Source organism: Ranitomeya imitator, chromosome 5 (genome assembly GCF_032444005.1).
Source record: "Ranitomeya imitator isolate aRanImi1 chromosome 5, aRanImi1.pri, whole genome shotgun sequence".
In the NCBI taxonomy this organism is placed as follows: domain Eukaryota; kingdom Metazoa; phylum Chordata; class Amphibia; order Anura; family Dendrobatidae; genus Ranitomeya; species Ranitomeya imitator.
Genome location: NC_091286.1, coordinates 687,540,139 through 687,557,883, shown reverse-complemented (window position 1 = coordinate 687,557,883; position 17,745 = coordinate 687,540,139). Strand labels below are relative to the sequence as shown.

At 46.9% G+C, this 17,745-nt stretch overlaps 1 protein-coding gene across 1 annotated transcript in view; it reads left to right on the top strand.

Moving 5' to 3' along the window:
• ADCY3 (adenylate cyclase 3) overlaps positions 1 to 17,745 on the top strand; it is a 178,911-nt gene that overhangs the window by 147,070 nt on the left and 14,096 nt on the right. The window contains exons 3-10 of the mRNA XM_069728424.1: positions 3,976 to 4,106; positions 4,333 to 4,444; positions 4,550 to 4,677; positions 7,994 to 8,152; positions 12,459 to 12,624; positions 13,060 to 13,179; positions 15,184 to 15,326; positions 16,441 to 16,602. Of these exons, the coding sequence (XP_069584525.1) occupies positions 3,976 to 4,106; positions 4,333 to 4,444; positions 4,550 to 4,677; positions 7,994 to 8,152; positions 12,459 to 12,624; positions 13,060 to 13,179; positions 15,184 to 15,326; positions 16,441 to 16,602 (1,121 nt within the window). The remainder of the gene's footprint in view (positions 1 to 3,975; positions 4,107 to 4,332; positions 4,445 to 4,549; positions 4,678 to 7,993; positions 8,153 to 12,458; positions 12,625 to 13,059; positions 13,180 to 15,183; positions 15,327 to 16,440; positions 16,603 to 17,745) is intronic.

The window sequence follows — 17,745 nt, the reverse complement described above, 5'->3', positions numbered from 1 at the left end:
GGTATGTGCTGTACAATCCAGGAGTCCTGGTGGATAGTGGTATGTACTGTACAATCCAGGAGTCCTGGTGGACAGTGGTATGTACTGTACAATCCAGGAGTCCTGGTGGACATTGTTATGTATTCTACAATCCAGGAGTCCTGGTGGACAGTGGTATGTGCTGTACAATCCAGGAGTCCTGGTGGACAGTGGTATGTGGTGTACAATCCAGGAGTCCTAATGGACAGTGGTATGTACTATACAATCCAGGAGTCCTGGTGGACAGTGGTATGTGGTGTACAATCCAGGAGTCCTAATGGACAGTGGTATGTACTATACAATCCAGGAGTCTTGGTGGACAGTGTTATGTATTCTACAATCCAGGAGTCCTGGTGGACAGTGGTATGTGGTGTACAATCCAGGAGTCCTAATGGACAGTGGTATGTGGTGTACAATCCAGGAGTCCTGGTGGACAGTGGTATGTACTATACAATCCAGGAGTCCTGGTGGACAGTGTTATGTATTCTACAATCCAGGAGTCCTGGTGGATAGTGGTATGTACTGTACAATCCAGGAGTCCTGGTGGACAGTGGTATGTGGTGTACAATCCAGGAGTCCTAATGGACAGTGGTATGTACTATACAATCCAGGAGTCTTGGTGGACAGTGTTATGTATTCTACAATCCAGGAGTCCTGGTGGACAGTGGTATGTGGTGTACAATCCAGGAGTCCTAATGGACAGTGGTATGTGGTGTACAATCCAGGAGTCCTGGTGGACAGTGGTATGTACTATACAATCCAGGAGTCCTGGTGGACAGTGTTATGTATTCTACAATCCAGGAGTCCTGGTGGATAGTGGTATGTACTGTACAATCCAGGAGTCCTGGTGGACAGTGGTATGTGGTGTACAATCCAGGAGTCCTGGTGGACAGTGGTATGTGGTGTACAATCCAGGAGTCCTAATGGACAGTGGTATGTACTATACAATCCAGGAGTCCTGGTGGACAGTGTTATGTATTCTACAATCCAGGAGTCCTGGTGGACAGTGGTATGTACTGTACAATCCAGGAGTCCTAATGGACAGTGGTATGTGTTGTACAATCCAGGAGTCCTAATGGACAGTGGTATGTGGTGTACAATCCAGGAGTCCTGGTGGACAGTGGTATGTACTATACAATCCAGGAGTCCTGGTGGACAGTGTTATGTATTCTACAATCCAGGAGTCCTGGTGGACAGTGGTATGTGGTGTACAATCCAGGAGTCCTAATGGACAGTGGTATGTGCTGTACAATCCAGGAGTCCTGGTGGACAGTGGTATGTGCTGTACAATCCAGGAGTCCTGGTGGACAGTGGTATGTGCTGTACAATCCAGGAGTCCTGGTGGACAGTGGTATGTGCTGTACAATCCAGGACTCCTAATGGATAGTGGTATGTACTGTACAATCCAGGAGTCCTAATGGATAGTGGTATGTACTGTACAATCCAGGAGTCCTGGTGGACAGTGGTATGTGCTGTACAATCCAGGAGTAAGAATGGATAGTGGTATGTACTGTACAATCCAGGAGTCCTGGTGGACAGTGGTATGTGGTGTACAATCCAGGAGTCCTAATGGACAGTGGTATATGCTGTACAATCCAGGAGTCCTAATGGACAGTGGTATGTACTGTACAATCCAGGAGTCCTGGTGGACAGTGGTATGTGCTGTACAATCCAGGAGTCCTGGTGGACAGTGGTATATGCTGTACAGTCCAGGAGTCCTGGTGGACAGTGGTATGTGGTGTACAGTCCAGGAGTCCTGGTGGATAGTGGTATGTACTGTACAATCCAGGAGTCCTGGTGGACAGTGGTATGTATTCTACAATCCAGGAGTCCTGGTGGATAGTGGTATGTACTGTACAATCCAGGAGTTCTGGTGGACAGTGGTATGTATGTTTCATGATTCCTAGTAGGCAGTAATGTTCACATTCTATGAGTCCTGGTGGACAGTGGTATTTACTGTACAATCCATGAGTCCTATTGGACAGTGGTATGTGCTGTACAATCCAGGAGTCCTGGTGGACAGTAGTATGTGCTGTACAATCCAGGAGTCCTGGTGGACAGTGGTATGTGCTGTACAATCCAGGAGTCCTAATGGATAGTGGTATGTACTGTACAATCCAGGAGTCCTAATGGATAGTGGTATGTACTGTACAATCCAGGAGTCCTAATGGACAGTGGTATGTACTGTACAATCCAGGAGTCCTGGTGGACAGTGGTATGTACTGTACAATCCAGGAGTCCTAATGGATAGTGGTATGTACTGTACAATCCAGGAGTCCTGGTGGACAGTGGTATGTGGTGTACAGTCCAGGAGTCCTGGTGGATAGTGGTATGTACTGTACAATCCAGGAGTCCTGGTGGACAGTGGTATGTATTCTACAATCCAGGAGTCCTGGTGGATAGTGGTATGTACTGTACAATCCAGGAGTTCTGGTGGACAGTGGTATGTATGTTTCATGATTCCTAGTAGGCAGTAATGTTCACATTCTATGAGTCCTGGTGGACAGTGGTATTTACTGTACAATCCATGAGTCCTATTGGACAGTGGTATGTGCTGTACAATCCAGGAGTCCTGGTGGACAGTGGTATGTGCTGTACAATCCAGGAGTCCTGGTGGACAGTGGTATGTGCTGTACAATCCAGGAGTCCTAATGGATAGTGGTATGTACTGTACAATCCAGGAGTCCTAATGGATAGTGGTATGTACTGTACAATCCAGGAGTCCTGGTGGACAGTGGTATGTGCTGTACAATCCAGGAGTCCTAATGGACAGTGGTATGTGCTGTACAATCCAGGAGTCCTGGTGGACAGTGGTATGTGCTGTACAATCCAGGAGTCCTAATGGACAGTGGTATATGCTGTACAATCCAGGAGTCCTGGTGGACAGTGGTATGTGGTGTACAGTCCAGGAGTCCTGGTGGATAGTGGTATGTGCTGTACAATCCAGGAGTCCTGGTGGACAGTGGTATGTATTCTACAATCCAGGAGTCCTGGTGGCCAGTGGGATGTACTGTACAATCCAGGAGTTTCATGATTCCTAGTAGGCAGTAATGTTCACATTCTATGAGTCCTGGTAGACAGTGGTATTTACTGTACAATCCATGAGTCCTATTGGACAGTGGTATGTGTTGTACAATCCAGGAGCCCTGGTGGACAGAGACATGTACGTTTCATGATTCCTAGTAGGCAGTAATATTTACATTCCATGAGTCCTGGTTTATAGTTCATGGTAAATCTACATTACTTAGGTCTCTGAAGACAAATTATGCACACAATATCTTGGTGGTCAGTGGTATGTACATTCTATGAGCCCAGGTGGACAGTGGTATATACATTCCACAATTGCTCGTGGGTGGGTCATGGAAAATCTACATCACTGAGCAAAAAGGAGTGAACCTTATATTTAAATCCCTAACAAGCCATAAAACTGAGCTGTTATTATTACACGTAAAATACATACGGGTGATAATATAATAATGTCCCTAATCCGCTTAGTGTAAGTTGGTTCTATATTTTCAGATGATGACATCACTATCTGGTAGAATAGGACGTAAAATTCATAGCACGTTTCACCGCATCAGCGGCTTCATCAGGGGCTGGGACAATATGGCTCATGCTGCAGTCATATCCCCTGATGACTCCACTGATGCGGCGAAACGTGCTATAAATTGTATGTCCTAACCGATGTATATATATATATAGATAGTTTAGTTTTCAACCAATGTATACTAAGCAGATTGGGTAGTGTTGCGCCTTCTGCCTCCTGTATCGTGGGCATCTATCACCGTTACATTTCATGGAGGCGACTCCTGAAGATCTGTGCAGCAGGACGGTCATGTGAGTCTTTTTTTTTGGTCATTTTCAGCGAGACGTTAGCCAGCACCTCATGTTCTCGAATTTCCTCTAAGCCGAGGACAATGGCTCGTTATCATCCTGGCTCTTGTGTATCTCTCGTAGGAACGTCTCCTCCTCTCCATTCTGCCCAAACATATTGCGGACGAGATGCTCAACGACATGAAGAAAGACCAAAAACAGAAGGAGCTGCAGCAGTTTAACACCATGTACATGTACCGGCACGAGAACGTCAGGTATGACGGGGCCTTTACAGGAGCCCTTATCTCTGGAAACCAGTGTTCGAATCCTTAAAAAGACTTTGTGATTTATAAAAACATGGCCGCCTACTTCCAGACACCAGTCCATGGGTGGTGTCCGGTCCTGCAGCTCACCTCCATTGCTGAGCTGCGGCCAAGAGTGGCGCTGCACAGTGAGCCTTCACGGTAGATAATGACCCTGGTCCTCTCTGTCTCTTGACAGTATACTCTTCGCGGATATCGTAGGCTTCACGCAGCTCTCGTCATCCTGCAGCGCCCAGGAGCTGGTAAAGCTGCTCAATGAATTATTTGCCCGCTTCGACAAGCTTGCAGCGGTGAGTGACGTATATCTACCGGTGCAGCGGAGCTGAGGTTGTCAGAGGTTTGGAAGCCACGTGACCGTCCGGCCGTCCTAACACTTGTGCCTTTTGGTTTCCTAGAAATATCACCAGCTGAGGATTAAGATTCTGGGTGACTGTTATTACTGTATCTGCGGCCTCCCGGACTACAGAGACGACCATGCCTACTGCTCCATCATGATGGGTCTGGCGATGGTCGATGCCATATCGTAAGTGCCAAGTTGGGGCGGGCTACGTGTAGAATGTTTATTTTGCACTGTTCTGTCTCCTCGTGTTCCAATCGCAGCCAAAGCTACATTGAGAAATGCGCTGATTTCCTGTTCACTCTCAGGAGCAGCGCCTGATACTTTTCTTCTGCAGAACTTTATCATGGTGTGAGAGGAGCCTGGTCCGTAGTCGTGGCGGACATTCTATTGCTCAATCTCGCCAAATAAAGAAAATGGCCACTTTGCAGAATACCTTCTTTAACGCCTTCTGTACCAGGGTCCCCTCTGGTCTGCTGTGGGTTCACTCTTGTAGGTTTCACACATAGAAAGACAGAGTCCAGTTTCAACTTGTAACAAACAACTTTACTTGAATTCATTCACACGGAACATCACGTACAAATGCTTGTCTATTCCTGTGATTTTTGCCCCCTTCTTCTAGAATTCTCCTGGGTCATACCGGCTCATCCGGTAATGCAGCATTCCTTCTGTCCAGGTTTACTACCTTTAGGAGCTCCTCTGTCCGTTTCACATCAGACATAAGGGCATCTGTCCATGTAGCAAGCTGTCACATCTTGGTACTGCCCTGCATCCTACTGTTGCTGTTTCCTTCAGTTCCCAAGCCCTGGATGTCTGGGCTCCCAGCTTCAAACGTTACAGGGCCCACTGTGTTGCCCGGGCTCTAAGGCCCTAGTGGACTGTCTGGGCTCCCTGGCCCTACATAACTAAATACAGGAAATGTTCCTGTCTTACCCACAATGGACCCCTCCTATATTAACTAGTTGTTATCCTTCTACTATTTAGTCCTTATGTGCCCCCTCTAGTGGGCTAACGTGGTACTGCAGTCTCCCTATATTCAATAGCAGCATTACAATATATAACCATATATACAGAGTGGAACATTTATATTTACCAAACGTTTAACCGGGACAAGTTTGAGGTCTAGAGCAGTCTTTGTAACCCCTTACAATGGCATCTTGAGAGATGTATTTTTTAATTTTTTTTTAAATATAATTAAAGGGGTTGGCCAGGACTCAATGTCAGATTAGCAGGAGTCCAATACCCGGCTGAACTATCACTATTCAGTCTAACATTAAAACCAGAACAACACTAGAGCCAGGGGGGTGAGTAACCATCGGACACTAGTTTTCAAGCTTTAGACCATCCACTGCACTTCACCAGTGATTGCTCTAGACCACCAGTAATCCTATATTAACACCTACAATGCCGTAGACCACAAGGAATGCTAGAATGCTTCACTACTCTAGACCACCAGGGATGTGAGATTTCTCTGTTGCTGTAGATCATCAGGGATGAGAGATTTATCTGTTGCTCTAGACCACCAGGGATGTGAGATTTCTCTGTTGCTCTAGACCACCAGGGATGTGAGATTTATCTGTTGCTCTAGACCACCAGGGATGTGAGATTTCTCTGTTGCTCTAGACCACCAGGGATGTGAGATTTCTCTGTTGCTCTAGACCACCCAGGATATGAGATATCTCTGTTGCTCTAGACCACCAGGGATGTGAGATTTATCTGTTACTCTAGACCACCAGGGATGTGAGATTTATCTGTTACTCTAGACCACCAGGGATGTGAGATTTATCTGTTACTCTAGACCACCAGGGATAGTTTTTTTTTTTACAACTTCACTGGCCAAGGTCAATAAATGTACAGTACTTAACCCACTTACTCTTTAGACCACCAAGTATATTAACAGCAACCCCTTCACAGCCATCGACTTCCAGGGAAACTTGAATGCACTTCCCTAGATCACTAGATAGATTGACATTATCCCTTTCACTACACTAGACCACCAGGGATTTTTACTGTAACTTAGCCAAGACCCCCAGGCAGGGACTGACTGGGACTGAAATTCAGACCTGGCCCATGCTGTCCCCACCCCGAGCCCCAGATAGGGATATTTATTATTAATATTACCCTGCCTGGAGGAAATCAACCTTTACTACAAGAACAATATTTCTAATAAATCCGCCATATAAGATTGAATAATAATACCGCAATAATAATAATGCAAAATAAGAGATAAATACCAACAAACCACAACCAAATATTACCAGCATATATAGTGTGGATAATACCACCATACTCATCGTTAAAGGGGTTGTCCAAGTTTGAGGTTAAAGCCTATGTGACTTCAGACTTCGTTGGGAGCGGCCGTCAAGTGACAGCAAATGTGCGATTTCCCCACCTCAAAGAGGATCATATCTCCCAACTTCTTGAACAGAGAAGAATTTATATTGCAGCATTGGCACAGTGATTTTGCCCCTACTGAAGCCTCTAAGTAGTCTTACTCACTATGATTCCCCTTTAATGACTCCCACAGAGTATGATGGCAACACATGGTATGATTGCCCCACAAACCCAAAACAAATTATGATATCCCACAGCACACCACACAGTTAGATGCACGTTTCACACATTTGCTTCATCAGTGAGGAATGTCCCTCCGAGGAAGCAAATGTGTGAAACGCGCGTCGGGGCGTGGGTGTATTGGTGACTGATTGTTGTAATTATATGCAAACCCACATGGGATTTGATCTGAATTTTATCCGATACAGACAATTGTAATGTTGCAGATCTATTCCTCCACCCTCTTTGGTATATTTTATGTAGCACAAGTAATGTGTTACAATTATGCACTTTTATATATAATATTTTTCTTATTTATTTATTTATTTATAATTATTGATTAATCTTCCGCATAACTTTGCATTGATCATCAGATATTGAGTCTATTATTATTTACATATTTATATTCCCAATCTCTCCCCACCTGCTTCTTGTTATGCTGATTAATTTCCTGAAAAAAAATAAATTGTACATGTTATATAAATTTGAAATCCTGTATTATTTTAAAGTCATTTAATAAATAATTTTAATCTTCTATTTCAAGTGAGGCTTTGTAGGTTATATAGTTTCCCTTTTTTGCACACACTTATACTTTGGCTATTATAAATTGGTTATCTGTATTATTCAGCTCCTGCCCCATTTGAGCTGCATATTCTTAAAGGGAACATTGTACATAGTTTCAGAACTTCCACATAGACATACGTAGATAAAACATTCTGGCTCCCTCCACTTACCACTAGGTGGAGCTCAGGAGCTCACTGCATACAGCACTCCAGTGTGACGTGTGCTCCCCTAGTGGTGGATCCTGGAAGTTTCTCAGTATGGAGCCGTGATCTGCTCACAATTCTGGGCCGTCTAGATGTTTGTGGTGCAGAATCTGACTTTCGAGTCTGTAAAATAGAAAGAGCACAAACTATTAAGACTTTTGATGTTTTGTTTGCTTGTGAAGGTACGTAAGAGAGAAGACAAAAACAGACGTGGACATGCGTGTGGGCGTTCACACAGGGACCGTTATCGGGGGAGTCCTGGGACAGAAACGTTGGCAATATGACGTGTGGTCTACGGATGTCACCCTGGCTAACAAGATGGAGGCCGGAGGAATCCCCGGGTAAGGCGCCCTAAAATAGAGGGTGATACATACTGTGCTGTTCACAAGGTTTAGACAAGTGTGGAAGATTGAAGAAATTAAAGGGTTAATAGTTTGTTATATCAATTAACAAAATGCAAAGTGAACGAAGAAAAGAGAAATCTAAATCCCATCAGTATCTGGTGACCGCCCGTCTCCTCCATCATCAGTATCTGGTGATCGCCCGTCGCCTCCATCATCAGTATCTGGTGACTGCTTGTCTCCTCCATCATCAGTATCTGGTGACTGCTTGTCTCCTCCATCATCAGTATCTGGTGATCGCCCGTCGCCTCCATCATCAGTATCTGGTGACCGCCCGTCTCCTCCATCATCAGTATCTGGTGACCGCCCGTCCCCTCCATCATCAGTATCTGGTGACCGCCCGTCTCCTCCATCATCAGTATCTGGTGACCGCCCGTCCCCTCCATCATCAGTATCTGGTGACCGCCCGTCTCCTCCATCATCAGTATCTGGTGACCGCCCGTCTCCTCCATCATCAGTATCTGGTGACCGCCCGTCCCCTCCATCATCAGTATCTGGTGACCACCCGTCTCCTCCATCATCAGTATCTGGTGACCGCCCGTCGCCTCCATCATCAGTATCTGGTGACCGCCCGTCTCCTCCATCATCAGTATCTGGTGACCACCCATCGCCTCCATCATCAGTATCTGGTGACCGTCCGTCACCTCCATCATCAGTATCTGGTGACCGCCCGTCCCCTCCATCATCAGTATCTGGTGACCACCCGTCTCCTCCATCATCAGTATCTGGTGACCTCCCGTCTCCTCCATCATCAGTATCTGGTGATCGCCCGTCTCCTCCATCATCAGTATCTGGTGACCGTCCGTCTCCCCCATCATCAGTATCTGGTGACCGTCCATCTCCTCCATCATCAGAATCTGGTGACCGCCCGTCGCCTCCATCATCATTATCTGGTGACCGCCCATCTCCTCCATCATCAGAATCTGGTGACCGCCCGTCGCCTCCATCATCAGTATCTGGTGACCGCCCGTCTCCTCCATCATCAGTATCTGGTGACCGCCCGTCTCCTCCATCATCAGTATCTGGTGACCGCCCGTCTCCTCCATCATCAGTATCTGGTGACCGCCCGTCTCCTCCATCATCAGTATCTGGTGACCGCCCGTCACCTCCATCATCAGTATCTGGTGACCGCCCGTTTCCTCCATCATCAGTATCTGGTGACCGCCCGTCACCTCCATCATCAGTATCTGGTGACCGCCCGTCTCCATCATCAGTATCTGGTGACCGCCCGTCGCCTCCATCATCAGTATCTGGTGACCGCCTATCTCCTCCATCATCAGTATCTGGTGACTGCCCGTCTCCTCCATCATCAGTATCTGGTGACCGCCTATCTCCTCCATCATCAGTATCTGGTGACTGCCCGTCTCCTCCATCATCAGTATCTGGTGACCGCCCGTCGCCTCCATCATCAGTATCTGGTGACCGCCTATCTCCTCCATCATCAGTATCTGGTGACTGCCCGTCTCCTCCATCATCAGTATCTGGTGACCACCCGTCGCCTCCATCATCAGTATCTGGTGACCGCCCATCGCCTCCATCATCAGTATCTGATGACCGCCCATCACCTCCATCATAAGTATCTGGTGACCGCCCGTCGCCTCCATCATCAGTATCTGGTGACTGCCCATCACCTCCATCATCAGTATCTGGTGACCGCCCGTCTCCTCCATCATCAGTATCTGGTGACCGCCCGCCTCCATCATCAGTATCGCAATGGGTGGTCACCAGATACTGATGATGGAGGCGATGGGCGGTCACCAGATACTGATGATGGAGGAGACGGGCGGTCACCAGATACTGATGATGGAGGAGACGGGCGATCACCAGATACTGATGATGGAGGAGACGGGCGATCACCAGATACTGATGATGGAGGAGATGGGCGGTCACCAGATACTGATGATGGAGGAGACGGGCGATCACCAGATACTGATGATGGAGGAGACGGGTGATCACCAGATACTGATGATGGAGGAGATGGGCGGTCACCAGATACTGATGATGGAGGAGACGGGCGGTCACCAGATACTGATGATGGAGGAGACGAGAGGTCACCAGATAATGATGATGGAGGAGACGGGCGGTCACCAGATACTGATGATGGAGGAGACGGGCGATCACCAGATACTGATGATGGAGGAGACGGGAGGTCACCAGATAATGATGGAGGTGATGGGCGGTCACCAGATACTGATGATGGAGGAGACGGGCGGTCACCAGATACTGATGATGGAGGTGACGGGCGGTCACCAGATACTGATGATGGAGGTGATGGGTGATCACCAGATACTGATGATGGAGGCGACGGGCGGTCACCAGATACTGATGATGGAGGTGACGGGCGGTCACCAGATACTGATGATGGAGGTGATGGGTGATCACCAGATACTGATGATGGAGGAGACGGGAGGTCACCAGATAATGATGGAGGTGACGGGCGGTCACCAGATACTGATGATGGAGGAGATGGGCGGTCACCAGATACTGATGATGGAGGAGATGGGCGGTCACCAGATACTGATGATGGAGATGATGGGTGATCACCAGATACTGATGATGGAGGCGACGGGCGGTCACCAGATACTGATGATGGAGGAGACGGGCGGTCACCAGATACTGATGATGGAGGAGACGGGCGGTCACCAGATACTGATGATGGAGGAGACGGGCGGTCACCAGATAATGATGATGGAGGAGACGGGCGATCACCAGATACTGATGATGGAGGAGATGGGAGGTCACCAGATAATGATGGAGGTGACGGGCGGTCACCAGATTCTGATGATGGAGGAGACGGGCGGTCACCAGATACTGATGATGGAGGAGACGGGAGGTCACCAGATAATGATGGAGGTGACGGGCGGTCACCAGATACTGATGATGGAGGAGATGGGCGGTCACCAGATACTGATGATGGAGATGATGGGTGGTCACCAGATACTGATGATGGAGGCGACGGGCGGTCACCAGATACTGATGATGGAGGAGACGGGCGGTCACCAGATACTGATGATGGAGGAGACGGGCGGTCACCAGATACTGATGATGGAGGAGACGGGCGGTCACCAGATAATGATGATGGAGGAGACGGGCGATCACCAGATACTGATGATGGAGGAGACGGGCGGTCACCAGATAATGATGGAGGTGACGGGCGGTCACCAGATTCTGATGATGGAGGAGACGGGCGATCACCAGATACTGATGATGGAGGAGACGGGCGATCACCAGATACTGATGATGGAGGAGACGGGAGGTCACCAGATAATGATGGAGGTGACGGGCGGTCACCAGATTCTGATGATGGAGGAGACGGGCGATCACCAGATACTGATGATGGAGGAGACGGGCGATCACCAGATACTGATGATGGAGGAGACGGGAGGTCACCAGATACTGATGGAGGAGACGGGCGGTCACCAGATACTGATGATGGAGGAGACGGGCAGTCACCAGATACTGATGATGGAGGAGACGGGCGGTCACCAGATACTGATGATGGAGGAGACGGGCGGTCACCAGATACTGATGGAGGAGACGGGCGGTCACCAGATACTGATGATGGAGGAGACGGGCGGTCACCAGATTCTGATGATGGAGGTGACGGGCGGTCACCAGATTCTGATGATGGAGGTGACGGGCGGTCACCAGATACTGATGATGGAGGTGACGGGCGGTCACCAGATACTGATGGAGGAGACGGGCGGTCACCAGATACTGATGGAGGAGACGGGCGGTCACCAGATACTGATGGAGGAGACGGGCGGTCACCAGATAATGATGGAGGAGACGGGCGGTCACCAGATAATGATGGAGGAGACGGGCGGTCACCAGATACTGATGGAGGAGACAGGCGGTCACCAGATAATGATGGAGGAGACGGGCGGTCACCAGATACTGATGGAGGAGACGGGCGGTCACCAGATACTGATGGAGGAGACGGGCGGTCACCAGATACTGATGATGGAGGAGACGGGCGGTCACCAGATTCTGATGATGGAGGTGACGGGCGGTCACCAGATACTGATGGGATTTAGATTTCTCTTTTGTTCGTTCACTTTGTATTTTATTGATGCACATATTAACACTTCATTATTTGGAAGCTTCTCACTTTGCAGCATTTTTCCACACCTGTCTAATACTTTATATACCTCTTTAACTCCTATAAAGCCTAATCGTGTTTTTTCCCAATGAATGGACAATAAATAGCCAAGTTCTGACGTCTCCTCTTTTTCCCCGATCACAGGCGGGTGCACATCTCCCAAAGCACATATGATTGTCTGAAGGGGGAATTTGACGTGGAGCCTGGAGAAGGCGGCACGAGGTGTGACTACCTGCGAGAGAAGGGCATTGTCACATACTTGGTGGTTGTCCCCAAGCAGCCTGTAAATAAGAATGGCATAAATGGAGTGGTAAGTGTTACTGATGTCTTTATGTCCCAGGAGTCTGCGAGTCGGGTCATTTACCGAACGTTGCCCAGTCTGTTACACAAATTTTTGCTTTTGGGTAGAAAGGGTGAACATAAACATTTACTAGGCCTGAGTTCGGCTTGGTTCCTCATGGGCGTGGCATTGTTGGGTGTAGTTAATGGGACTGGGTGTGGCTTAGATGAGCTATGGGCGGGGCTTACCGTGCTGATGGGTACTTGCTCTGTCTAACACCACCTTTTGGGTAGAAAGGGTGAACATAAATATTTACTAGTCCTGAGTTTGGCCTGGTTCCTCATGGGCGTGGCATTGTTGGGTGTAGTTAACTGGACTGGGTGTGGCTTAGATGAGCTATGGGCGTGGCTTAGCGTGCTGATGGGTAAGTTTGCTACTTTGTTTCCCCTTTCTCGTTTCGTTCAGAAGCTTTCTCTGACGTCGTCGCACGGAAACTCCCCGCAATTGATCAACACCAAGGAGTGTAACGGCAGCATCCACACAACCTGCACCACCCCGGACGAGAACGAGGAGCTGGACACCAGAGTGAGTTACCATGCCAACGGAAAAGGGGGTTTCAGTAGGATATGCTCTAGATATGTGATTAAGGGGATGTGACTACCTTTCAGGGGGCTGGTGTCTGAAATTAATTTACAGGTCTAGTCTGGGGACTGAATTAATTAATGGGTATGGTCTGGGGGTCAGAATTTATTTAGTGGATTTGGTGCCTGATATTAATTGAAAGGGTCTGGAATGAGTTCAGGGTTCTGGTCTGGGGTCTCAAATATAGGTCTCAGTATATTTCGGAAGGTCTAAATAGAACTTAGGTGACAGTCTGCAGTCTGAAATAATTATAGTGTGTCTAAATTTATTTAGGGTTTAGACTGTGGTCTGATATTAATTTAAGGTTTAAATACAATCAGAGGGTCCTGGCCTGGGGTCTTATAATAATTTAGCGGGACTGGTCTGAGTTCTGATATTATTTAGAGGTTTTAAATCCAGTCTCAGGGGTCTGAAATCAATGCAATGCTATCTGGTCTGATATTAAGTTAGGGTTTGAATACATTCGGGGGGGGGTTCGGCTTGGGGTCTTCTATTATTTTATCAGCTCTGTTGTATATACTTAGTGTGACTGGTTTGAGGCCTGATATTGTTTAGAAGATTTTAATACATCCTGGGGGTCTGAAACTAATGAAGAAGGTAGTTTAGGGTCTGATTATAATACTTTAGGATGTCAATACATTTAGAGGGGCCTGGGCTGGGGTGTTATATTAATTGAGCGGTCTTGTACAGTATATATTTAGGGGAAACCGTCTGAGGTATGATATTCTTTATTTGAGACTAATTTAGGGGTCTAGTCTGGGGTCTGATATTAATTTAGGATGTGAATACAGTTAGAGGGGCCTGGGCTGGGGTTTTATATTAATTGAGAGATTCTGTATATATCGAGGGGTACTTGTCTGAGGTCTGATATTATGTAGAAGGTTTGATTACATGTCAGGGGTCTGAAATAAATTTAGGGGTCTAGTCTGGGGCCTGATATTACTTTGTGTTTGAATACATTTAGAGGGGCCTGGCCTGGGGTCTTTTTGTAATTAGCAGCTCTGTGTATATTTAGCGGGATTGGTTTAAGGCCCGATATTATTTAAAAGCTTTTAATACGTCCTGGGGGTCTGACATTAATGTAGAAGTTAGATTGGTTTCTGGTATTAATTTAGGGTGTGGATAAATTTAGAGGTGCTTGGGCTGGGGTCTTATATTAATTTAGAGATTCTGTATATATTGAAAGGAACTGGTCTGAGGTCTTATAATATTTAGAGGGTTTGATTATATTTCAGGGGTCTGAGATTGATTTAGTTGTTCAGTCTGGGGTCTGTTATTAATTTGGGGTTGAATACATTTAGAGGGGGCTGGCTTTTGTTTTGCAATTAGCATCTCTGTATATATTTAGTGGCACTCGTGTGACATCTCTCAATCAATTCTACAGTATCTTCTAATTAGGGAGTGAAACAAAATTCCAACATTTCCATAACCTTGTGAATTTTAGATTCTAACACATTTGCTAACTTGCTGAAAAGCGCGGCTCATCTGTAACGTAAATAACAGTATCTCGGAGTGACCCGCGCTCAGGAGTGTGGCTGACTGTGTCAGATCCCAGGCAATCAAGGCACATTCCCCGCTTCTGACTACTATATGTGACAGATGGAGCAAATCCTTCTACTACGGCGCCCCCTGGAGGATCCTCTTATGACTGCACTCAGCAAGCAAGTTCTAAGCTGTGTGTGTAGATATATATATATCTATCCATTGCGATCATCATATATGGGGCACCATACGCCGACTCAATATCCTTCAAAGTTTTCAAGATCTCTGCTTACTGTCAGTGTATGGAAACGCCCAGTGGGGGTCACCGGGCAAGGTTTTCTACCGTGTATCCTATCTTATAGGGTGCAGTATTTAGGAAATCTGTAGCTTTGGGGATGAGGAATGATGCAGCAGTGCCGCTCAGCATCACAATAATTCCTTATTTGCTCCCCTATCTCATCACAGGTGGTGAACCCATCTTTCCCCAACCCCCGCAGACGCCTCCGCTTGAGAGACTTGGCCGAGAGAGTCATTGACGCTCAGCAGAACGAGCAGGAGCTGAACAAACTGCTGAATGAAGCCTTGCTGGAGAGAGAGACTGTGCAAGTGTGAGTCATTCCTCTGCCTCGTAGACCCTTACTCCATAAAGGGGGCTGGCTTTTTATCTTAAGGGGGTGATCTACTTTGGACAAACCCCTTTAAACCTTCAACTTTACTATCTCTCGAATGCAATTCTCCCAGTCAGCCATTTGTGTCTGAAATCAATATTTTAATAGCTACCTCTGTACACACTATAGAGGTAGACCATGTGTTTTATATGACAGTCCTACTTGGTCTCACTCCCTTTTTTAGTAGACCTGTGCAAGAAGATGAGAATTGGCCTTCGTGACCCATTTTTAATCTTTCCTTTTTGGGCCCCTCTTCTTCTGTATAAACAGAATAGAATATTAGCCGCTCCTCGGGGGCGGAGAAATAAATGCTTAATATACATATAACAAACTCACTGGGCTTCTGTAGCACCTACCTGATACTGTGCAGCTTCTTGGCCTCAACCTTTCCCCGTTTTTGAGACAATATCTCCCCATGTCTCAATCCCTTTAATTAATATTATCATACCACCTCTGTACACACTATAGAGGTAGACCATGTGTTTTATATGACAGTCCTACTTGGACTCATCCCCTTTTTTAGTAGGCCTGTGCAAGAAGATGAGAATTGGCCTTCGTGACCCATTTTTAATCTTTCCTTTTTGGGCCCCTCTTCTTCTGTATAAACAGAATAGAATATTAGTCGCTCCTCGGGGGCGGAGAAATAAGTGTGCTCCTCGGGGGCGGAGAAATAAGTGTGCTCCTCGGGGGCGGAGAAATAAGTGTGCTCCTCGGGGGCGGAGAAATAAGTGTGCTCCTCGGGGGCGGAGAAATAAGTGCTTAATATGCGTATAACAAACTCACTGGGCTTCTGTAGCACCTACCTGATACTGTGCAGCTTCTTGGCCTCAACCTTTCCTTGTTTTAGAGACAATATCTCCCCCGTCCCTCAGTCCCTGTCACCCTGAGATGTTAGGACACAAAAAAAACGATAAGTGAGTACATATATAGGTGGAGTAACCCTTTAAGATTATGTGAGCAGTTCTGTGTCCTGCATAGTAGGAAAAAAAAAATCAGCATTATGGTCGTCATTGACAAATCCCCAAAACATGACCCTTTTTTTCTATCTCGTTAGCCTGAAAGGGAAGTACACCTACCGTCTGTCCATGCGGTTCATCAACCCAGAGATGGAAACCCGCTTCTCCGTGGAGAAAGAGAAGCAAAGTGGCGCGGCCTTCAGCTGCTCCTGTGTCGTCCTCCTCTTCACGGCGGTGGTCCAGATGCTGATAGACCCCGTGTGAGTCCATGCACCGTTGTAATGATTTTACATGACCTGTCACTCAAAGTCTGACTTTTTAAAGGGCATCTGCAGCCACGGTCCATATTGCCATGATTGATGCAGTAATCATTCCTATGTTACATGATACAGTTATTATCAATGCAAGTCTTCTCTAAACCTCCTTATTGTGTTCTCAATTCTGTCACAAGCTCATTATCCTGGGAGGAGCTTCATCCTGTGCTCACTATCGCCCCCTGCTGAGTACTGCACTGAGTAGGCAGCACAGGGACCAGAACCTAATATTCTCCCCTACCTGCTAGATATCACAGTGCACATCAATTTACAGCTCAGAAGATCAAGAAGTGTTGCTGTGATTCCAGCAGCTGATGCTGGTGCTGTATCTTGGTCTTTGGCACTGTCATTAACAATTAATTAATTCATAGAATGTTGTCATAATAGTGACAGCGATCGTCTCATAATAATGACAGTCAAGATGCTCTAATAATAGTAGCAACCACAGTGTCCCCCTAATAGTGACAGTCACAGTGCCCCCATAAGTGGCATCCACAGTGCACCATAATAATAGTGATATCCACAGTGCCCCCATAACAGAGACATTCACAGTGTTCCCATAATAGTGACATTCACTTTGCCCCATAATAGAGATAGTCACAGTCCCTCCATAATAATGACATTCACCGTACCCCATAACAGAGAAATTCACAGTACCCCCATACTAGTGGCATTCACAGTGCCTCCATAACAGTGAAATTTACAGTACCTCTATAATAGTGACATTCACAGTGCCTGCATAATAGCGACATTCACAGTGCCCCCATAACAGTGAAACTCACAGTACCTCCATAATAATCATTCACAGTCCCCCCATAACAATAGTGATATCCACAGTTCCCCATAAGATTCATTCACAGTGCCCCCATACTAGTGACATTCACAGTGCCTGCATAACAGTGAAATTCACAGTACCTCCATAATAATGACATTCACAGGGCCCCATAATAGAGACATTCACAGTGCCTCCATAATTGTGACATTCACCGTGCCACCATAATACTGACATTCACAGTACCTCCATAACAGTGACATTCACAGTGCCTACATGATTGTGGCATTCACAGTGCCCCCATGATACTGACATTC